Genomic DNA, 24,296 nt, shown 5'->3' with positions numbered 1-24,296 from the left:
ATACATTAATTAGGGTGAAATGACATCTTTAAAGATGTTAAATTGTCCTAACTGAAAACAGAGCATAGCTTTCTATTTATTCGAGTCTGCTTGTTTTTCATGGGTGGTATAAAACTTTCTTCATACATAGGTTTTTGTACTTGTTGCTAAGTTTATTACCAATGATTTAATCTTTGTCATTGTAAATGGGATTTGCTGGCATGATATCCTCTAATTGATTATCTGTTTTATATATGGATACAGTTCACATAAATGTTCTCTATACTATCATGTCATTTACAAACAGAAATATTTTGAAGTTTATTTTCAAGGGACACATGGGTGGCTCAGTCAGTTAAGCATGGGTCTCTTGATTTTGGCTCAGGTCGTGATCTCAGGTTGGAGAGATCTCGCCCTGCCTCCTTGGGCTCTTTGCTCAGCAGGGAGTCTATTTTTCTCCCTCTGCACCTCCCCCCCAACTCAGGCACACTCTCTTTTCTCAAAAATAAATAAATAAATCTTTTTTTAAAAGTTTGTTTTCCTGTGTGTATGCTTTTGATTGATTTCTTTTATCCAGTTGTACTGGCTAATACTTCCTGTAAGATGTAAAGGAGTAATGGAGATAGAGAACATTCTACTCTTGATCTTGATCTTAGTGGGAATGCCTTCACTAAATCCCCATTAAGTAGGATGCTGATTTTAGGACTAAGATTTTTTTTTTCATCATATTATGAAAGTCTTCATCAATTCCTATTTTCTTGAGTGTGTTTTTAAATTAGAAATAAATGTTGAATTGCATCAAATGCTTTTTCTACATTAGAGATAATGATTTTCTTCTTTGATCTATTAATATGGTATATATATTATATGAATGGATTTCTTCACAGTGAACCGACCTTCCACTTCTAGAATATATTCCATTTGTCCATGGCATTTTATTTTTCTCAATGCAGTGTTGAATTCTGTTCACTAACACTTTAAGAGTCTCACACATTCAAAAATAAAATTGGTCTATAATTTCCCCTTCTTTGGTATTGTCTTTACCAAGTTTATGTGTCAATGTTATGCTGGTTTCATAAAGAAATGAGCAAGTTCTCCTTCATTCTCCATGTTGTAGAACAATATATGTTAGTACCATCTTCTCTTTAATGGTCTGGTCATAGTCCCCAGTGAAGACATCTGGGAGCAGTGTGTTTTGTTTTGTTTTGTTTTTAAAGATTTTATTTATTTATTTGTCAGAGAGAGAGAGAGAGCGAGCACAGGCAGACAGAGCGGCAGGCAGAGGCAGAGGGAGAAGCAGGCTCCCCACAGAACAAGGAGCCCGATGTGGGACTCGATCCCAGGACTCTGGGATCATGACCTGAGCCGAAGGCAGCGGCTTAACCAACTGAGCCACCCAGGCGTCCCAGCAGTGTGTTTTTTATGGAATAGTCCCTGACATATTTCTTTTTTTCTTCTGTGGACTGTAGTATAAGTTTTTATTTCTAATATGACCCATTTTTTCCTAGACATTTATCAATTTCATTTCGCTTTTCAAAATTATTTCCAGACATCTGAAGAATAGTCACATTTTTACAAATTTCGTCTTTTTCAATGGTTATTTCCCCTTTGTCATTTCTGAGTTGTATAATGGTGCTTCCTCTCTCTTTCCCTTTGTTCTACAATTTTTCTCTTAAATAATTTCTTCTTTTGCCTTTACTATTCCCTTTTGTTTTCTTTTTGGTGCATGTTTTTTGGTTCCTTTCCTAGATTTTTGTGCTGGAAAACTTATTTTTTTTCATTCTTTCGTTTTATGTCAGCTATAAATGTTTTTCATAGATTCTGACATGTAGAATTTTCCTTGTATTTTAATGCCCTGTTCACCCAGGAGTAAGTCAAAAGAAATTATTTTGGAGCTTTTGAGGTGGAAGGACCTGTTTGGTTTTTTAATATTCTTTTTTTTTTTTTTTAAAGATTTTATTTATTTATTTGACAGAGAGAAATCACAAGTAGGCAGAGATGCAGGCAGAGAGAGAGGAGGAAGCAGGCTCCCTGCTGAGCAGAAAGCCCGATGTGGGGCTCGATCCCAGGACCTGGGATCATGACCTGAGCCGAAGGCAGCGGCTTAACCCACTGAGCCACCCAGGCGCCCCGGTTTTTTAATATTCTTAATAATTTTTAATTTTATTACATTGTAATCATAGAATATTGATAATAATTCTATTTTATGGAACATAGTGGTGCTTTTTAAATTAGCTAATATATGGTCAATTTTTGTGAATGTTTCATAAAACCATAAGGAGAAGTTTTCTATTATCAGGCTGTAGAGTTTGATACACATCCACTAGGTTTGCTTATTTTAGCATTTCTGTGTCTGTGCCTTTTTTCCCACTTGATCTGTCTTATGCTGACAATAGCCTATTATTCTTGCATCTCTTAGAGTTTCTACTTCATAAAGGTGATTATTGTGGTTTTGGTGCAGAGATGTTCATACCTGTTGTATTTCTCATTAATTGTGGGTTTAAGCATTAGAAAGTGTCCTTTCTTATATTTAATGCTTTTTAAATTGTATTCTCATCTGTCTGATATCAGGATTGCTCTTATTGCTGTTTTTTTTTTCATTTGTATAATTTCTCCCATTCCTTTATTGTTGCTTTTCTGAATCACTGTTTTAGGTGTGATCTTTATATATAGCAGACACTTGGGTCTTGCTTTATGAAACAGTTTGAAATCCCTTTGATTTTAATTATGTGAGTTAAAACCATTCACATTTATTGACATGACTGACATATTTGGTCTCAACTCTATCACCCATTCTTTATATCATTCTTTATATGTGTTTTCCTTACTCTTTTGTGCTAAAATGTCTTTTGATATTCAGAAAGATTTGTACTTCTTTTCTGGTAGTTATCATTGTAATCCTTCAGTCCTCTTTTTGTAGCTAACCTTTACTGTCGTCTGGTTTGTCAACATTTCTTCCCAGAATTATTAAGGTATAATCAACAAATAAAAGTGGTATACATTTAAGATGTACAGTGTGATATTTTGAGACACATGTACATTGTGAAATGATTACCACAGTTGAGCTGACTAACATACGCATCATCTCACATTGTGTGTGGTGAGAACATTTAAGATATACTCTCTAAGCAAATTTCCAGTATAAAATACAGTATTATACAGATCTCCAAAACTTAGGAATCCTACATAACTCTTGGACCAGCATCTTCCTTGCTCTCCAGCCCCTTACAAACACCATTCCTCCTTCTGCTTTTACAACTTCAGTTGTTGTTTTTTTTTTAATTCCACATGTAAGTGAGATCACACAGTATTTGTTTTCCTCTGTCTGGCTTATTTCACTTTGCACAATGTCCTCCAGGTTCATCCATGTTGTTGCAAATGGCAGGATGTCTGTCTTTTTTAAGGCTCAATAGTAGTCCATACTCCTATATATACCACATTTTTCTTTTCCCTACTCCTAATGTCCCTCAAACTATTTAGCCATGCTTATCCCTTTAGTGTTCTGGTTGGGACAAGAAAAGAGTGGGCCTCTTGGGAAGCATCTTGCCAACTGAAGAAGCCAGGCATTCACTGTGCTCTCATATAGCTCCAGGAGAGAAATCATGGGCTGGTGGGGTCTCTCTTGGCTTTGGGCTGTGCCACTCTGGGGGACGGGTAATGTGAATAAAGTGAAACTGCTCCTCTTACCCTCTTCATTGCATTTGTTCTCAGACTTTCTGCTCTGGTAGGGTACTGGGACCCCTCTGCTGGACTTCTGAGCTCCCACGAAGGTACTCCAGAGGTACTCTTCTCCATGTGTAGTTGTCAAAATTATATTTCTGTAGGAGGATGAGTACTGGAAATTCTTATTCTGCCATCTTGCAGACATCACTGGCTTGTAAGTTTTTGATGGATCCATTGACTTTCACCTAGTTCCTGTAGAACAATCAATGAGTTTATCCTACTCCCCTCTTTCTCTGTTTTTTCTCTTTTTCACTTTTTCTTGCATTACTTCTGCATTGTCAGAAAATATAAAATTTTTGTGTTATATCTAGGTAGGGACTTTGTTTTAGTCTTAGATTTACAGTTAAATATATATCACTCCTTTTGCTGAAATTTCTTCAGTTAACTCTTTGTTGAGTGACACTTATCCTGTGATAAATACCTCAAGAAAGACTCATGAGTATTCATTGGTATTCATTGAGTTATTGAATGTTGAAAGTTTTTTTTTTTTCTATAGCTTTGAAATTCAAAACATGCCTGGCTAGGTATAAAATCCTTGGTTCATAATTTCTCTGAGTTTCTTGAAAATGCTGCCCCATATTTCCTGGCCTTATATGTTGCTTTGGAGATATCTCATGACATCTCTTGCCCTTGTGAATTATTTGATTTCTTTGCCTGGAGTCCTTGAGGACTTTTTCTTTTTTTAGTTGAATTGTTTTATTAGGATCTTGGAATAGATCTTTCAGGTCTTTGAGTCCTTTCACTATGTAGGCTCAGGTTATCTTTTTTTTTTTTTTAAGAGATTTCCTGGGTAGGCCTGATTTAATCAGGTGAAGCTTTTTAAATTTAAATTTAAATTTTTTAAAGATTTTATTTATTTATTTGAGAGAGAGATAGTGAGAGAGAGCACGAGAGGGGAGAAGGTCAGAGGGAGCAGACTCCCCATGAAGCAAGGATTCTGATGTGGGACTCAATCCCAGGACTCTGGGATTATGACCTGAGCTGAAGGCAGTCGCTCAACCAACTGAGCCACCCAGGAACCCTCAGGTTATCTTTTAATTCCAGAAATTTTCCTTGGTTTATTGTTCTAAATCATTGCCTATCAAACTGTTCTGTCTTCTCAGGGATTTCAAGTATACATATATTGGATCCTCTTTGTCTTCTCTTTAAGTCACCCTTTCACTGACCCTGGCTGTTTTATTTATTTCATTTTCTTTCTTTTGGTTGTTTTTCCCTTTCTTCAGTGCCCCTTATTAAAATTTTACTTTGGACACCTTATTATTTAAACTTCATTTCTGAAGTGCTTTGGCCTTTTTTCTTATTTTAATGTTCAATCAACTCTCTCTTTTTGTGCTGATTTTTTTAGACACTTCAATTTCTAATCTTTGCATTTCTAATTCAAAGTTGTTTGAGGAAATTTAATTCAATTTGGAGTGTTGTTTATCATTTTCTTCTGGGGTGCAATTGTTTTTGTTTTGTTTAGGGGATGGATTTTCATCACTTAGGATATTTTGATTTTTATTTTCCATTTTCTTTTTTTAAGATTTATTTATTTGATAGAGAGAGCACAGCAGGGGGAGCAGCAGGTAGAAGGAGAGGGAGAAGCAGTCTCCCCACTGAGCAGGAAGCCCAATGCAGGGCTCAAACCCAGGACCCTGAAATCAGGACCTAAGCTGAAGGCAGACTCTTAATCAATTGAGCCACCCAGTCACCCCTCCATTTTCTTCATATAGTAGTTGTATTTGGCTCCTTTCTTTTGTTCATATTGTAGATTTAAGGTGGCTTATAATATTTCTAGTTTAAAAACACAGTATTCTGATACAGTAGTGAAGTCCAGTTTTTTAATGGATAACTAAGTTTTGTTGATAACTAAGTTTAAGTTTTGATGGGGGATGGGCATTTGCATATTCTTGGACTCATTGTTGCTGCTGTTGTTCTCTATTGACTTATGGGATCTTAAAATTCCTTCTGCCTCTTTTCCTTTTTCTCATCCAATCTCCCAAGGGCACTTTTCCCTTCTTTTTACCTTATTTCCCCCCATAAGTGATACCTATTTAAGGTTACCCCTTGAATTAGTATGCCTTCAAGTCTTTTCTGTCTATTCATTGTCTTAATCTACCAGCATTTTCACACATTTTCAGATTTTTCCTACATGTGAACTCATTCTTGCTAATGATCATTTTATTTTTTTATAATGTTATGTTAGTCACAATACAGTACATCATTAGCTTTTGATGTAGTGTTCCATGATTCATTATTTGTGTGTAACACACAGTGCTCCATGCAATACATGCCCTCCTCAATACCCATCACTAGGCTGATACATCCCCCCAACCCCTTCCACTCTAAAACCATTTCAGATTGATATTACACCTTCTGCTGGCTTACATCTCTTCTCTTTCAAGTTGCTTTCCTGTATGGACCTTGCTGTCCACAGAACCTTGTGCTGAAAACCTTAGAAATATTTTATTCAGTTGTGGTTTTTGTTTGTTTGTTTGTTTGTTTTTTACTAACAGAGATTATGAAGTTTTGAGGATTCGCTGTATTTTAATTATGCTAAGGTTGTGTACTTTGTGGATTTTTAGAAGAGAGTCAAAGAGAATTGGGGTGCAGAGAGATTAGATTGAGGACCCAGTAGGTGTCTGTACCAGAAGCCAATACAGAGTCATAAGCATTGGGTGGGGTGAGGTAGTGGGAAGTCTCTAAGGTCAGGCAGAGTCAAAATATGCCTTCCTAGGGTGGGGGGAGGTTGAAACAGCATCTCTGCAGCCACTCTTTTGGCCATCACCATCTCTAGGCCAGACTACACCACTATCTTCTTCCTACTGACTAGTTTTTCCTATACCATAAGTCTGTTTTCTATATAACAGTCTCTATGTCTTAAAAAATGTGAATCTGGAAACTTTATTGTTCCTGTTCATAACTCTTTGATTGTTTCCTGTTGATATTAACATATAGACTGAAACTCTACAGTCTAAAAGGCTCTACCAGGCTTCTGTCTCTAGCTTCATCTCATATCATTCTTCAGATTCTTCATTATGATGTTATCTTCCAGACTTCTTTACACCTTCAACTACACCATGCATTTTCTCACTTTGGGGTCTTTGCATGTCTGTTCCTGAGCCCAGGACACACTGTTTTTGACACTTCTTATAATTACCTCCTACTGATCTTCCAGGTCACAGGTTAAATGGTCTTTGCTCAAGGCAATGTATTATCTTCCTTCCCATCCACACCTCATGTCATCTTGATACACATACATAAAACCTAGTACTTCTTCCTCACAGTAGGTTTATTACAACTTGTTATTAGATACTTATTTGTGAGAATAGTTACCTAATGTTTGTCGCAAACATTTGAAAATAATGTGTACATGCTCCATGAGGACATGGACTATGTCTGTTTTGCCCATGCTATAATTCTGTAATACTGTAATAACAGCACAATGCCTGGTCATTTGTGATCATTCAGTAATCATCAATATAATTAATAGTGATCATATCAACAAATATATGATGTTTGGTTGACCAGATGAATAAAGGGTTAAGTGGGCTGTTGGAGCCCCAGCCAAGACTTAGAGGAATATTAAAGGAGGAGCCAAAGCAACTCAGCAAACTAAATTATGGTGTCAGGACTAACTTTCATCATATTTACAAGGGTGACTCAACCTTAGAGAAGACGAAGGCATGAGTTAGGGTAACTGGGGAAATTATTTGAAAACTGGGGTCAGACCTAATTCCCCATCCTATTACCTAGAGCAGTCTAATGTGGCAATAGAATAAAAATTATATGCACTACCCAGTTATCTATGACTTCTTGGTCAGGGTGGTAGTATAACTTAACCTAAGTCCATCTGGATAGTAAGTAGCAATTATAGAACTATTTGATGCCTTGGACACTATGCTGCAAGTCTCTGAGTTAGAGAGATACCCTTTAATTTCTTAGGTAGTGAAGGCTGGCTGGCTGGCTGGCTGGTTGGATGGATGGATGGATCAGACTTGATCTAGTCTTGAAATGAAGACCATGAGTAGGTAAGTAGGTGTAGACATATGGCATTCTGGGAAATAAGGTAGATGAAAGGTACCCCCCCCCCACCGGTGTCGTCTTATTTTTAGTAAGCTATGTGTTGTGGGGAGGGGTATGATGATATGGAGTGATGTCGAGAGAACAGAGTACTGAAAGAGCAGGAGCACTGCCAGTAGCTGAAACCAGACCTCACATTTTGTGAACTTGAAGCAAACTTAGAATACTCTGCCCACTGTAGCAAATTGGCCTTCTCTACCCTTTTCTCTCTTATTTCACTGATGGGAAAATCGAGCAATAGAAAGTGGTGGTGACTTGCTCAATGTTGCCCCGTACTGGCAGAGCTTGAGTAGGACTAGGTCTCAGCAGAATCAAACAGTTAGGGAATTATATTCTGCCCCAATGTGGTACATATCTGTGTCTAGATACACAAATATCAAGTGGGAAGTGGGATTTGAGTGAAGTTAGGATGGGGAAATGAAATTATTGTACTGTCCCAGGATATATTACAGACGTAGAAGTAGGATGTAATAATAGAGATAGAAAATATACAAATGTTTCTCCTTTTCTGAAAGCTTTATATAATCATTTCCTGTTTATTGAACTGATTGGGGACTTTGGGTATATGTGCAATGGCCAGACTTACCATATGTTGGGATGTAGCATATCTAGCACCTTCCTGACTTGCTTGCTAACAGTTCAGTCATGCAGAAGGTCAACAGAGTGACTTAGGACTTTGTTATTTTGTATCTAATTCTAACCAACAAAGATAAATTGGCTATGGAATTAAAGGTGTCAGGAGCTTGGGAGAAAGCAGACATGTCAACATCATGTTTGTGAGAGCCAGGGAGAGTTAAGCATAATGAGACATGCACTCCAGATTATAGAAAACAGCTTTTAATGGATATGGGGTGGAGGAGGTTGTGTTGGAAATGGCCCACAGTCATGAATGCAATTGTGGAAGGGAAGATGATTCTCAGAATTAGAAAGTTCTTACAAATGACCCAATGAGGGGCAGAAGGCAGTAGAACAAACCATTGTAGCTACCCAGATTCCCTTTAATGTAACACATTTTAAAGAGAACATTCCTGGGTCACCAGGGTGGCACAGTTGAGCATTTGACTCTTGCTTTCAGCTCAGATCTGATCTCATAGTCATGAGATCAAGCCCTGTGTTGGACTGCAGCATGGAGTCTGCTTTTGTTTCTCTCTCTCTCTTCCTCTGCCTCCCCCACTATACATGTCCTCTCTCTCTCTTTCTCTCTCTCTAAATAAAATAAATCTTCTGAAAAAGAGAGAGAGGGAGAGAGAACACTATTACAGAAGGCAGGTTAATATAGGGGCACCTGGGTGGCTCAGTCAGTTGGGCATTTGACTCTTGGTTTTGGCACAGGTTGTGATCTCAGGGTCTTGGGATTGAGCCCCATGTCAGGCTCCATGCTCAGCAGGGAGTCTGCTTGTCCCTCTCCCTCTGCTCACCAACCGGCCTCCCCCCCACCACCCCACAACTCTCTCTCTCTCTTTCTCTTGAATAAATAAATAAAATCTTAAAACGGAACGCAGGTTAGTGTTCACCATTGCAGGGATGAAGTGACCCAGAGAGGGCAGGAAGGTGCTTCTAAAGTGCTGGTAATGTTTGGCATTTTCATCTGGGGTACTGGTCATAGGTGGGTGCTTGCTTTGTGAAAAATTTGGCAAACTGTAGTTAAGGTTAGTAGACTTGTCTACTACTTGTCTACTAACTAACATACTATGTATGTTGCACTTCAAATGAACCATGTAACAGTTCTTATGGTTCAGTATATTTCCTTCACAAATTATTTTATTATTTTTTTACTTACATTTTGAATTTTATTTATTTTTTTCAGTGTTCCAAGATTCATCATCACTCTGATGGAAGCTTAATACTCCATTGTATATATGGACAATATCTTCTTTATCCACTTGTCAGTTGAAGGGCATCTTGGCTCTTTCCACAGTTTGGCGACTATGGTCATTGCTGCTATAAACATTGGGGTACAGATGGCCCTTCTTTCACTACATCTGTATCTTTGGGGTAAATACCCAGTAGTGCAATTGCTGGGTCATAGAGCAGCTCTATTTTTAATTTCCTAAGGAATCTCCACACTGTTTTCCAAAGTGGCTACACCAATTTCCCACCAACAGTGTAAGAGGGTTCCCCTATCTCCACATCCTTTCCAACACTTGTTGTTTACTGTGTTGTTAATTTTGGCCATTCTAACTAGTGTAAGGTAGTTTCTCAGTGTGGTTTGATTTGAATCTCCCTGATGGCTAATGATGAACATTTTTTCATGTGTCTGTTAGCCATTTGATTGTCTTCTTTGGAGAAGTGTCTGTTAATGTCTTTTGCCCATTTTTTGATGTGATTATCTGTTTTGTGTGTGTTGAGTTTGAGGAGTTCTTTATAGATTTTGGATATCAGCCCTTTGTACAACCCTTGTCTGTAGTGTCATTTGCAAATATCTTCTCCCATTCCATGGGTTGTCTCTTGTTTTGTTGACTGTTTCCTTTGCTGTGCAGAAGCTTTTTATCTTGATGAAGTTCCAAAAGTTCATTTTTGCTTTTGTTTCCTTTGCCTTTGGAGATGTGTCTTGAAAGAAGTTGCTGTGGGTGATGTTGAAGAGGTTACTGCCTATGTTCTCCTCAGGATTTTGATGGATTCCTGTCTCACATTGAGGTCTTTCATCCATTTTGAGTTTATCTTTGTGTATGGTGTAAGAGAATGGTCAAGTTTCATTCTTCTACATAACTATCCAATTTTCCCAGCACCATTTATTGAAGGGACTGTCTTTTTTACACTGGATATTTTTTCCTGCTTTGTCAAAGATTATTTGACCATAGAGTTGAGGGTCCATATCTGGGCTCTCTACTCTGTTCCATTGGTCTATGTGTCTGTTTTTGTGCCAGTACCATGCTGTCTTGGTGATCACAGCTTTGTAATAAAGCTTGAAATTAGGCAATGTGATGCCCCCAGCTCTGTTTTTCTTCAACATTTCCTTAGCAATTTGGGGTCTTTTCTGATTCCATACAAATTTTAGGATTGTTTGTTCCAGCAGTTTGAAAAATGCTGCTGGTATTTTGATCAGGATGGCATTGAAAGTATAGATTGCTCTGGGCAACAGAGACATTTTAACAATGTTTATTCTTCTGACCCATGAGCATGGAATGTTTTTCCATCTTTTTGTGTCATCTTCAGTTTCTTTCATGAGCATTCTGTAGTTCCTCAGGTATAGATCCTTTTCCTCTTGGTTAGGTTTATTCCAAGGTATCTTATGTTTTTTGGTGCTTTTGTAAATGGAATCGATTCTCTAATTGTCCTTTCTACAGTTTCACTGTTAGTGTATAAGAAAGCAACTGATTTCTGTGCATTGATTTTATATCTCACCACATTAGTGAAGTGCTGTATGAGTTCTAATAATGTGGAGGTGGAGTCTTTTGTGTTTTCCACATAAAGGATCATGTCATCTGCAAAGAGGGAGAGTTTGACTTCTTCTTTGCCAAGTTGAATGCCTTTTATTTCTTTTTGTTGTCTGATTGCTGTTGTTAGGACTTCTAGTATTATGTTGAACAACAGTGGCATGAGTGGTCATCCTTGTCATGTTCTGATCTCAGCAGGAAGGCTCTCAGTTTTTGCCCATTAAGAATGATATTCTCTGTGGGATTTTCATAGGTGGATTTTATGAAGTTGAGGAATGTTCCCTCTGTCCCTATACTTGGAAGAGTTTTAATCAGGAAAGGATGCTGTATTTTGTCAAATGCTTTTTCTGCATCACTTGAGAGGACCATATGGTTCTTCTCTCTTCTCTTATTGATTTGTTCTATCACACTGATTGATTTGTGAATGTTGAACCACCCCAGGGATAAATCCCACCTGGTCTTGGTAGATAATCTTTTTAATGTACTGTTGCATCCAATTAGCTAGAACTTGTTGAGAATCTTGGCATCCATATTCATCAGGGATATTAGTATGAAATTCTCCTTTTTGTGGAACTTTCTCCAGAACAGACCACATATTGGGTCACAAATCAGGTCTCAACCGATTCCAAAAGATTGAGATCATTCCCTGCATATTCTCAGACCACAATGCTTTGAAACTGGAACTCAATCACAAGCAAAAGTTTGGAAGGAATTCAAACACTTGGAAGCTAAAGACCATCCTGCTTTAAAATGTTTGGTTCAACCAGGAAATCAAAGAAGAACTTAAACAATTCCTGGAAACCAATGAGAATGAAGACACATTGGTCCAAAACCTATGGGATACAGCAAAGGTGGTCCTAAGGGGGAAATACATAGCTATTCAAGCCTCACTCAAAAAAATAGAAAAATACCGAATACACAAACTCTCTTTACACCTTATTTTTATATTTCTTATATAATTTTTCCTTCTTTCTGTCTTCTGGATATCCTCCTTAAAAAAACACTTTTTTAAAAAATATAGTTTACTTGAAATATCATATGAACACCTAAATGAATACTTCATAAATTTGAATCATACTGTGTGATATTCTTTTAATATTTCTACATTTTCCAGTTGTTTAATAAGGTAATTATTTATTTTTTAAAAAGAGCACTTTCAGCATTAAAAAAAGAAAGAAAGAAAGGGAAAAACTTGTCCTAAAAAACAACTTATGTCAACTCAACCTTCTTTCTTTGAGAGAGTTCTTAGACTGATAGAGTGGGGAAATGCAGTAGACAGAGTCTGAGTACCTGAAGTGAGTTTGACCCTATTTTCAAGCTCTTTTGGTGGGAAAACTCAGCAGGAGGATCCAAGTTCATAAGCAGTTGAGGAAATGAATAGTTAGATAACCAACCAAAAATTCTGATGAGCAATGAATGCCAACCTGGAACGTGGATTCTAGTACATGTCACAAATCTTTATCAATGGCATTTTCCAGGTTACCACTTATATTAATAAGATTTACCACTTATATTAATAAGATTTGGATAAAATTATGGAAAAATGTGTTCAAAAACTTATATATGGTGGAGAATATGATGACAAGCTGTAGCAACCAGATCAAAGAAGATGGAAGTCAATAGGGGAAATCAGTATATGACTCTGTACTTGCATTTGAGCAATACAATCACATTTATATATGTGGAAACAGGCAAATTTCTTTCCTTCTCTCTTTCTTTTCTTTCTTTTTTTTTTTTTTTTTTTTTTTTTGTTGTTGTTGTTGTTGGGAGAAGGTTGACGGCACATTCATCGTGATCAGTGAAAAACTGAGATATTGAGATATCGGCATATTGGCTGTGTTAATAGAAGCCCAGTATAACTAAGGAAATAGAAAATAGTGATAATCTAAGTAATCATATATTGACAAGACCACATGTAAACTGCTGCTTCCTATTCTAGTTCCATCTCAGTAAGAGGGATAAAACTGCAGGATGTCCCTGGATGAGTAGCAATATTGGTTCAAAGGACTTGAACTCTTATCATCTGAGGAATTGTTGAAGAGCATTAATGGACATGAGAACCATTTTTTGATATCCAGACATCTTTTGTACACAAGCAAGGGAAGACTTTCTGTGGTGTGAAGAATAGAATCAAGACCACTGGGGAGTCATACTTAAAGTGACATTTTCTAGCATTCAGAGGTGTGCCTAGAGAAAATAGACTCTGCTGTAGACATTACCATTTCTTCTCTACTTCTAGGTGCATGGAGGACTCCATTTTGCCACCTCACTTAAGTTAGGCATGGCCATATGACTTGAGTCAAGTAAGTGTAGCTTCTGATATAAAACATTTGCTTTTGAGTGCCCGACTCCAGCATTCTTTGCTTCTGCCTCAGTGAATCATGAAACCTTGTGTTAAAATGGAGGTAGACATGAACAAACATTTCTCCAAAGAAGACATACAAATGGCTAACACACACATGAGAAAATACTCAATATCACCAGCATCAGGGAAATACAAATCAAAACCACAATGAGATATCACACCAGTCAGAATGGCTAAAATTAACAATTCAGGAAACAAAAGATGTTGGTGATCATGCAGAGAAAGGGGAGCCCTCTTACACTCTTGATGGGAATAAAAACTGGAGCAACTACTCTGGAAAATAGTATGGAGGTTTCTCAAAAAGTTAAAAATAGAACTGTCCTATAACCCAGCGATTGCACTACGAGGTATTTATCCAAAGGATACAAAAATACAGATTCAAAGAGGTACATGCACCCCAATGTTTATAGCAGCAATGTCTATAGTAGCCAAACTATGGAAAGGGTCCAGATATCCATTGACAGATGAATGGATAAAGAAGATGTGACACACACACATATATACATCCATATAATGGAATTTTACTCGGACACCAAAAAGAATGAAATCTTGCCATTTGCAATGATGTGGATGGAACTAAGAGGTATTCTGCTAAGTGAAATAATTCAGTCAGAGAAAGACAAATACCATATGATTTCACTCATGCGGAATTTAAGAAACACAACAGATGAACAGAGGGGAAGGAAAGGATAAATAAAATAAGATAAAAACCGTAAGAGACTTTTAACTATAGGAAACAAATTGAGGGTTGCTGGAGCGGAAATGGGGTGGGGAAGGGGTAATTGGATGATGGGCATTAAGGAACACTTGATGTAATGAGCACTGGGTGTTTCTGCAACTGATGAATCACTAAATTCTGTCCCTAAAACTAATAATATACTGTATGTTAACTAAATTGAATTTAAATAGAGGTACCAGCCTTGGTCTCTGAGTGACTACAGTGATTACAGTTATCTCCCAAACACCACTACAATCCCACTTCAGACCCAGTTGTGCACCTATCCTGGACCTGTTAGTTTGAATGAGAAATACACCTTTACTGTTTTTAGCTGCTGAAGCTCATGGGTTTTATACTTCTGCATAACCCTGGTGCAATATTGTGATTTCTTAGAAATGAATTTTTAGTCATTGAGATGATCAAAAGTATATATCTCACGTGTATTTGGTCTTTGTCCATGGTTTCTGGCTCACAGCTTCCTAAACCCTTGGAATTTCCTAAGTGTCAGTGGCCCTAAAGGTGTCTTTTGCTATGTTAATGAGGGTGACTTTTGGACCCCACCTAAGGAAGAAGCTGGTTGCTGGGAGGATCAGCACCTACTTGGAGGTTTGGAACATTTAGTCCCACAGTCCCACAGTCTCAGCCCACCCCTAGCCTACTGGACCTCTGGGGAGAGGTGAAGGGCTAGAGGTTGAATCAGCCAATAGCTGATGACTTAGTCAATAATGGCCATGCAGTGGAGCCTCCATAAAAATCCAGAAGGACTAGGCTTAGAGAGCTTCTGGGGAGGTGACCACATGGAGATTGGGGAGAGCAGCACCTCTGGAAAAGGCATGGAGGTTCTGCACCCCTCCCCACATGCCTCACCCTATGCATCTCTTCTATCTGGCTGGCTGTTCCTGAGTTACAACCTTTTACAATAAACTAGTGATCTACTAACATGTTTCTTTGAGTTCTGTGAGCTGCTCTAGAAATTGGAACCTCCAAACTGTAGCTGGGAGGTCAAAAGCACAGATAACAGCCAGAGGCTCATACCTAGCATCTAAAGTGGTGGGGTACGGGACAGTCCTATAGAACTGAACCCTTAACCTATGGAATCTGATGCCATCTCCAGGTAGACAGTGTCAGACCTGAGCTGAATTCTCAGATACCCTGCTGGTATCTGAGGATTGCTTGGTAGTTTGGAAGGGGAAGAACCCCCTCCACCACCACACATACACACAACAGAATTGGGTCCAGGAACACTCATAGACCTGACTAACCCAAGTGCCTTCAAGATGCAGTGATTTCTTATGAGTAAGCAGTAGGAAGACACACATTTGATTCTTGAGACTCACACACTTGCATTTTTTGCCTTTTATTTTCATTGACACACTACATTGAGACTGTTGCTGGAGGTAGAGCTTAGTTGACTGGAATTTTCAACTGGTTCCAGGGCCTTCTGGGAGACCATCCCAAAAAAGCTGGCTAAAATGATTCTCCTTCTAAGCACACTCTTCTGTAACTCAACTGCATGCCCAGTAACATCACAAGTTTATGGATTTTTTCCACTTGGGGAAGAGCCAACAATAATTAGGTAGTTTACAGAGCAAAGATTCAATTGCCACATAAGCCTACACTCACAACATTATCCATGGAAACTGTGAGGTTCACCAATGATCTGGGGACCAACATGACTCTTTGAATATGAGCTTTGCAGTTTGATTCTTACACATTCTTATTGACTGAGCTATTGCCAAGTGTCTGATCAGTCTGTGCTGATAGATGCATTATTCTTTTATAGGTTCCCAAGGATGGTCCTGGTGCCATCTATTAACCCATGTCCCAGTATACCTACTTAGTGTCATTGTTAAAGTTGTCCTGTGCTAGGCAATAGCAGCATCTGATATGTTTGTAAGTGGTTCTGTCTGGGGAAGAAGCTTATGAGGTGATCAGAGCCAGGAAGTGAAAGGAACAAAGTATGTACCTAGCCCAAAAAGAAATGAAGAAATAGAATTAAAAGGTGATTCCAATGGGAGAAAAAATGGCAAAGACAGATTTAAAATTATAATTAAAAACACATATGTATATTTTTTCTTTATATAACAAATCAAACCTGCAACTAATTAACCGGAACCTCACTTTTGTTGTTCGTAGGAGACCAAAATCAACTGCGTTCGCCTGGCTACAAAAGGTATGTTGGCATGTCCTTGTCTGTCTTCAGCTGTTTAAGTATTTCTCCTTTTAGCCATGGAGGGAAAGTTGAGCCAACAATTACTAAAAATAAAAAAGAATTGTTATTTTCATTGGAGTCATTTGAATCTAGGTATTAATATATACCATAGGTATATATTAAACGTATATACCATAGGTATATATTAATAACACAGTGCCTAAAGCCTAGTAAGAACTCAAAACATATTTGTTGAATCAGTGGGTGGATGGGTGGATGGGTGGACGGACGGACGGACGGACAGATGGACAGATGGATGGATGCGTGGACTGGTACATTAATCAGTAGAGTGGTGAATATAAATTGACTCAAATGTTCTTCTGCTATATATTTTGATTCTATTTGGGTCTGTTTGTGTGTATATTTTTTAAGCATGTCTGTCAAACCTATCTTCTGACTTTTGTACTTCTTTCCACTGGGTTTGGCTTTCACAAATGAGGTGATAGTGTTGGTGCCTTTAGTAATGAGAAAACAAACACTGCATTATTATGTATATTTATCCCAATACTTATTCCAAAAACTAAGGCGGCATTGTTCAGGCTCATCACTTTCTGTTTTTCTAATTATAATTGAATTGCCTGGCCCTTTCAATTGGTACATGTTTCTGTTTATTACTCTTTAAAAAAAAAATCAATGAATGGTTTGTTATCATTTAACCTATTACAAGGTTGAATGGCTAGAAATCAGGTTTATCTTTTTGTTATAGAATGGATATTTTTAACAACCATTCTCTCCATATAAACACACCAAAATTGAACAATCCTGTTGTTCCCTGCATTTATCGACAACCCATACAGTTACATAGGATGCTTCCTCAGAGATGACAGTTATAAACATCAGTAGACATATGATCATAGGTAGAAACCATAAACAAAGATGATGACCCAAGTGTGTCTATACGTACATGAAGATATACACACATGCACACTTATTCAGAGGAAAATGCACACGTGTGGAGGAAGAGGAAGAGATGAGGGCGTGGGGAAAGAGAGAGAAGGAGGAGAATAATTGGGGTTATTTGACAAGATATGCACAAAGGCCTACCACTTGTGACTTTCATAACTTTGGAAAAAACCAGCTCAATCTGTAGGCAGAAGAGGGAAGGAGATACAGAAGGGAGAAGACGGAAGCACTAAGGACTCACCGTGATAAGAACTCACTCTGATTTCACATAAGTCATGAGAGGCCGGTGTGTCCCTCACTTGTTCACTCTCAAGAACTCAGGCTACTGGACAGAAAGAGATAAAATACTCTTTGTGAGGCAAGGAGAATTGATGGCCTGCAAACAGAAGTGGCACAAATCACAGGCCTTCGCAGACTTTCCCACGGAAGAAAGCAGATAATTCAGAAGGAAGAACATTATCAATAGGATAGCACTAGAGCTCTAGACTAAAAGCAGGACAGCTGAGTGTCTGCAGTGTCCTGCTTAAAGGGGCAGCCCAGCAAGGTTAGGAAACTCATGGGAGACCTCCCTCACCCACGGTGATGGTGCTCTGTGGCTCCCCTCCAGCTTTTGACCTCTACACAAGGGAGGGCTTGATGCGATTGTTCTGCCTTCCATGGGCCTGTGGGATTCGAGGCATACCCTCTGGACAAAACTCCCCCCTAAAGTGTAGTTGGTTAGATCGGATTTTCTAAATCAGGAACACATGGTTGGATGGGCAGTAGGTACCTACGGGGACTTTTTAAAAGAATAACTACAACTCTACTGGTGATTTCAGGATTGAGGCCCACCGTGCCATACTTCTGAGGAGCTGCCTTGCTCCTTTGCAGGAGAATTGCAGGGGTCTTTAAAGAACTAGAGCAGAAAGCTTGTACCTCTTTGTAGCATAAGAATTTCTCCTCCTGTCTGACCTTTAGGACACAGTCTTCCTTGGTGGACTGTGTACTTAGTGGAGTGTGTACTCATATAGTGGGAGTGTGTACTCACACCCATATGAGTGTGTACCCATGTGGGTGTGTGGAAAGATGGGAACAAGTGAATCAGGGCGAATGCCCAGCTAGCTGGCCAGGATAGTCAGAGGTAGATTCCAAGGACCGACACCCTCACTTTCCAGGCCCTCAAGGACAGTCACATCAGCCCCAAGAGACAGAGCTCTAGGAGCACCTGAAGTGGGACAGAGAGCTGGAGAATGCAGAGTGCCAGTCTTACAGACTCCAGGGCATTAGCCCTCTCAGTACGACCTAGATAAGAGAATACTTGTTGAAAAAAAAAAAAAAGCCAAGAAAAAGCAAAGAAAAGGAGACTTCTATTTGGTTGGTGTCTTCTCTGTGCCTTGAGTTAGGCTAGGAGCATCCAGGCTTGATTAAAGTCAAACCCTCTCTAAATCTGTGCACTGCTCAGGAGCACTCTGTATCAAGGATCTAAGGCCAGGAAGCCATATTCAACCCATCTCTTTCCTGAATCAAATTTCCCACTTTGTGAGTTTGCTGAAAACACTTTCCCCTTTAACAGGGGAAAATAAGATACTGGGAATCCCACAGGCATCAGCAGTGGACAATGTGGCTGTGGCATATTCCACTGGCCATCCAGCTCCGTCCAAGTGTTTCCACCACCTTCCTGTCATCATGGCATCTTCCTTGTGGGGCTGCCAGGGGGCATCCAGCCTCTGGAGTATGATCGCATGTGCAAGCTTGAGGCCACCTCTCTGGTGATGAAGCAACTGGCTGGTGTGTTGTCCGTCACCCTGGTGATTCCAGATGGTGTCTGTAGTCATCTGTGTGAACTAGAGGGTTCACAGGCAGAATATAACAGTCTCCAACATTCAGGCAGGGTCATTCTGCCCTGACCGCAAGTGCAGCACCTCTTCTGCTAAATTCCATACTTGGATCCAGCATGGGGCTCTAACCCTTGTCTGTCTTTAGTGTCCCTGATAGTCACCCAAACTCTAATGTAGTGCTGCCCACTTTGGATGGTTGCAAAGTAAGGCACCTGGATTAGTGTTCTGTGGCTGCTGTACCAAAAGTACTACCAGCTGAGTGACTGAACAACAAAATTTCTTTTTTTTTAAAGATTTTATTTATTTATTTGACAGGCAGAGATCTCAAGTAGGTGGAGAGGCACAGAGAGAGAGAGAGAGAGAGGAGGAGGAAGCAGGCTCCCCGCTGAGCAGAGAGCCTGATGTGGGGCTCCATCCCAGGATCCTGGGATCATGACCCGAGCCGAAGGCAGAGACTTTAACCCACTGAGCCACCCAGGCACTCCTGAACAACAAAATTTCTTGTCTCACAGTTGTGGAGGCTAGGTTATCAGTAGGGTTGGTTCCTTTGAGAACTATGAAGGAGGGATCTGATCCATGCCTCTCCCCTAGCTGCTGGCAATCTTTGATGTTCCTTGGTTTTTTTCATCTTTCATAGCATTCCCCCTGTGGACATCTTGTATCCAAGTTTTCCCTTTTTTATAGGGACTGATACTATTAGGTTAGGAGCCTACCCTACTCTAGTTTAACCTCATCATAAGTTAACTAACTAATTATATCTACAAACCCTATATTCTGAGATGTTCTGAATATAGTGTTTGTAGATGTTGCATTCTGAGACTCTGGGGGTTAGGATTTCAGTATATGAGTTGGGGTATGGACACAGAGTTCAACTCATAGCAGAACCCATATAGTTAGAGGTAGTGTCCATGTGGTTTCCCTTGGAGCCTCTGACTATTCTATATTCATGGTACAATCCCAATGGCTTTTAAGAATGTGCAAGGACCAGGAACTAGCCCTGTCAGGGGGTCCTGGTGGTGAGCTGAGCTCTAGATTTGACTGCTGTTCCCTTGGGAAGCTCATTTGGGCTGTTTTGGGCAGAGAAGCTGCAGGTTCTGTGGAAGGAGCCCTGGACAGAGGGTAAACACAGTGAGCCATCCACATACACCCAGTGGCTGGGTCTGTGACAGCAGGACCCCTCTCAGATTCCATAGGGTGGTGAAGTATCAGGTCCTGATCCAGTCATGCTTCTGGGGTCTGAGCAGGGCCCACCTCCTGGGATAGGCACTACCACTGCTGATTGAGAGGATCTCTCACAAGGAGCTCCTTGATCTTAACCACTAATTTCCCCATCACGTTTTGCCATGGCAGGAAGTACCTGGCACATCACTGGTACTTGAAAAATGCCTGCTGAAATGAGTAAATGCGTTTGAAGCCAGTGTCTCACTGTAACAAGGGTCAGAGACCTTGAAAGTCTCACTTCATCTTCCTGAAACTCAGAGGCACCATATTTAAAGTTATGTCCATCTCTTCATTTACAGAACATTTTTTAACACACCGACTGCCAGTGGTTTGATGATAAACCTGCACTTTGTAAAAGAAAACCTCTTATTTATAGTCTCTGTTGATCTCAAGGATGTAAATATCCCCACCATGTTCAATGAAGTTACCAATGGTTTAACAACTGGCTTGCAAAATAGCCAAGAATGTTTTACAGTTGGCTTGAGCAAGATGGGACAAGCCAGCTCTAGTACACGAAGACCTCTACCATCCAGTTTGTTAGAGGATCAGATGATACAGTATGTGTACAAGTGTACTGCAAAGTGTTTTGGATAAAATTATTGTCAATGAATGTTATTTCCTTCGTATGGTTGGCTTGCTGAGCATCTGTGAACAGGACACTTTGAAGAGAACTACAGTTTTTATGGTGAATCAGCACACATGGTCCAGGTCCTCAAGGAGCTCCCAGTCTAGTGTGGAAACAGACCTTACATGTATGATTTTAACAGATAATCATGAAATTATAATTGTGATCAGAGCTTCCAAAGAGAAGTGAAATGTACTGAATGGGGACTAAAATATCAATGGTGCCAAAGGCTCAGGCAGTAATGGTGGATATGTTCCCAAGCCATCACCTGGGGTTCTGCTTCCTTGGGACTGGTATAGCATAGAAGACTTTTGTCTCGCTGCCCATCATCACCCCTTCTCACCTAACACTGAGAATTGCATAGGACCAGGACCAAGGGTAGGATTTGAGAGACCAGCTGACTGAGCACATCAGACTGTGAGAAGAGCCACACCCGGGCCCAAAGTCCCTGTAAAGGCCCAAGTCCCCAGTATTTACAGAGGATTTGGTGGGTATATTCACGTATCACCAGGGGGCACTATTTATTTACAGAACCACAAATTGAAGCCACAGCTAAGGGACTGTGGAGTGGGAGTTTGGTATTTGCAAGTAAAGGGGATAATCCTAGGATCAGAACAAGCTGACCTCAAAAGCCTTGAAGGCAGTCTTTTTCATTGGTGGGGGACTCACTGGCACTACCCCAGATTCACATTCCTCTTTACTTTGTTCCTTAGCCAAGGTTTGCCTGTGATTGACTTTGGCTGGAGGTTTAGAGGAATCTGAATGTTAAGTTCAGCCATAGTGGGGAAGTGGAGTTTATCAATGAGCTGCTAAAGACAAATGGGACCTCTCTTAAGACAGATTCCCTAGAAGTAGAGCCTGAGGCAGGGATTTGGGCGCAAGGAAGGTATTCAGGGAGGGCTCTTGGAAGAAATCTGTAAATGAAAGGGGAAAGTGGGATAGGTAGTAAGATGCTAAGCAAGAATCTATTCTCAGATAAATTAAAGCCTAAGCTAGATAAGGTAGAGTATAAACTTCTCCCAAGTTGTTCTGCCTTGAACAAGAAGACCAGAATTTCTCCCTCTCCCCCCATAACAATTAGTCGTTGGTACTCCCCTATTCCTTTCCCCTTGTCCCTCTCCTCCATCTCTCAGGTGGCTCCAGGGGGAATGGCAATGCTGAGTCCTGCACATGTATCAGGAGAAAGTCATAGATATAAGCCCTTGGTCTCAACACTCAGAGCAGCTGGGGGATGGTACACCAAACCCAAAAGGGAAGAGTGGCACCAGTGGCATCTATCATGTGCTCTTCTTTTACAGAGGATGTGTTTCATTGTTGGGTTGAGGGATAGCAAAAAGATCATGGAATTGCCTCCAATTCAAGAGCCAAAGGAAAATTCTAAAAGCCCTCTGCTTGGCGCACTGTACTCTTGGAACTTGTTCAGAGCCATAGAGAGAAAACTTCAGCTAATGGGTTTAAAAAAAATTAAATTTTGGTTTAGAAACAGAACTATTATTTATTCTTTGAAGGGAGGGCAGTACAAAGACTACTTAACAATGAGGTTTCATTTGTATAGTTAAAACAGAAAATGTAAGACAGGGCAAGTAAGGGGAAGGTGCATTTAGACCCCTTAAATAATGTTGATCTTACATTTGGAAGAGGAGGGTTGGGCTCAACTTAGGAACTAGGTTGGAGATATAAGCTGAGTCTGCTCAGAGGTGACCCTTGGGAAAATGGAGCACATAGAAGTTTGGGGTGGGATACTTAGACTTCTGAGGTGCTTAGGCTCAAGGAGGAGGGGGGAACAGGCCTTCCTGTGGAAGATGATTATCCCATGTGGTGATGATGCCCCTGTTCCAGGCTGCACCTGCTGAAGGAGGCACCTGCGCATCTCAGTTCGTGCCGTCAGAGTAGATCAAGGGGAAAATGGTTTCTGACCCAGAGGCTTAGTTGTAAAACCATACCAGTCCGTTTCTGTTCCAGAAACTGATGTCCAGCTCCACTTGCTATGACAGGGACCTTACTTCTGTCCCAACAAGTTCCTTCCACCACGGGACACTTCATTTGGACAGAGCTTCAATATCACGAGTCCATATTTGGCTCCCGATTCTCTCTGCCTGTGAGTCTTTGAGGTCACATAGATCCTATCTGCGTTTTCTCCTTCCAGAAAATGAAAATTTGCTTTCTTTGACTTTGACTGCCTGCCCTGGTTAGGGTCAAGCTGTCTGCCCTCTCCCTCTTAGAACCTCTCTGGCCACCAGCAGGCAACAGCATTCCCATCTCTGGCACCAGCCATCAAGGGAACACAGCTGGCTTTGCAGACTCCCGCTGGGTGCGCCCGAGTGGCAGTTAGAAAAATCAGCTTTGATTTGATTTGCAAACTGAGCCTAGTCATTGAGACAAAATAAATCCGGAAACCCATAAAGCCATTTGCAGAGTTGCTTTGCAGAAGACAGCCACAGTTTTAATCTAGTAAACACTCTCTAACGATCCCATTAAAACAACCCCCTTGGAGTAGGTGCTGAAAGCTGAACTCCAGAATAATGAAGCATGAGATAAGGGGCCAATGTCACCAATAGTTCCATGCTGCCCTGTGGTAGTGATAGACTAAAACCATTGTCCCAAAGGCAACAGGCAAGAGGCGTGGGCAATGGTCTTTTGTAAATGTAGCTTCTTTTTATAATGGCTAAGCCTGAGGTAGACCATTTCATCCAGCATTTTCTCTTCTCTCTTCATAATGAATTCTCACCCCTGCAGAGACTGGCAGGACAATAAATACCCATTCTTCAGTGAAATGCCCTCATTTTGTGATACTAAGACTAGAGCCAAGAAGGGGAAATGATGTGTCCTCGGATTCCTTAACCCTAAGAATAACATGTTACAGGTGGTGTGAGAAGCCAAGCACGATGTAGGAATTATCTCCTATCAGATAGGAAATGCCTACTGCCTGTCCTCCCCTTTTCTGTTGATCTAATTCTATATGGAAGGTTCTGTCTTATATGAAGCTTCTTTGAGAGGCTCCATGGAAAAATGGGGAATTAGAGTCACCTGGATTCAAATCCCATGTCCAAAGCTTAACTGTTTGACCTTGGATAAATCAAACCTCTATTAGTCTATCACACCCATTTTAGGCCAGAGGTCATTGACTCTTTCTCCCAGTTATTTGAGATAATGCACATAAAAGGTCAAGAATATAACAGATGATAAACATCTTGAGCTTCCCTCCATCATTCTTCTGAACCTTCTCTGATAGGAGACCTAGAGGTCCAAGCCTCTCGTTGCTATTCTCTGAGGAAGAAAAGCCAAAGCCTGGAC

At 40.1% G+C, this 24,296-nt stretch overlaps 1 protein-coding gene across 12 annotated transcripts in view; it reads left to right on the top strand.

Moving 5' to 3' along the window:
- Window positions 1-24,296, top strand: part of PTPRT (protein tyrosine phosphatase receptor type T) — a 1,067,282-nt gene that overhangs the window by 832,844 nt on the left and 210,142 nt on the right. For all 12 annotated transcript variants that reach the window (XM_047746505.1, XM_047746499.1, XM_047746504.1 and 9 more), the window contains exon 13: window positions 16,361-16,397. In XM_047746505.1, the coding sequence (XP_047602461.1) occupies window positions 16,361-16,397 (37 nt within the window). The remainder of the gene's footprint in view (window positions 1-16,360; window positions 16,398-24,296) is intronic.

The sequence above is a fragment of the Lutra lutra genome, chromosome 9 (genome assembly GCF_902655055.1).
Source record: "Lutra lutra chromosome 9, mLutLut1.2, whole genome shotgun sequence".
Classification (NCBI taxonomy): Eukaryota; Metazoa; Chordata; class Mammalia; order Carnivora; family Mustelidae; genus Lutra; species Lutra lutra.
The sequence above is the reverse complement of the archived record's forward strand: the minus strand, read 5'-3'. Positions and strand labels throughout refer to the sequence as shown.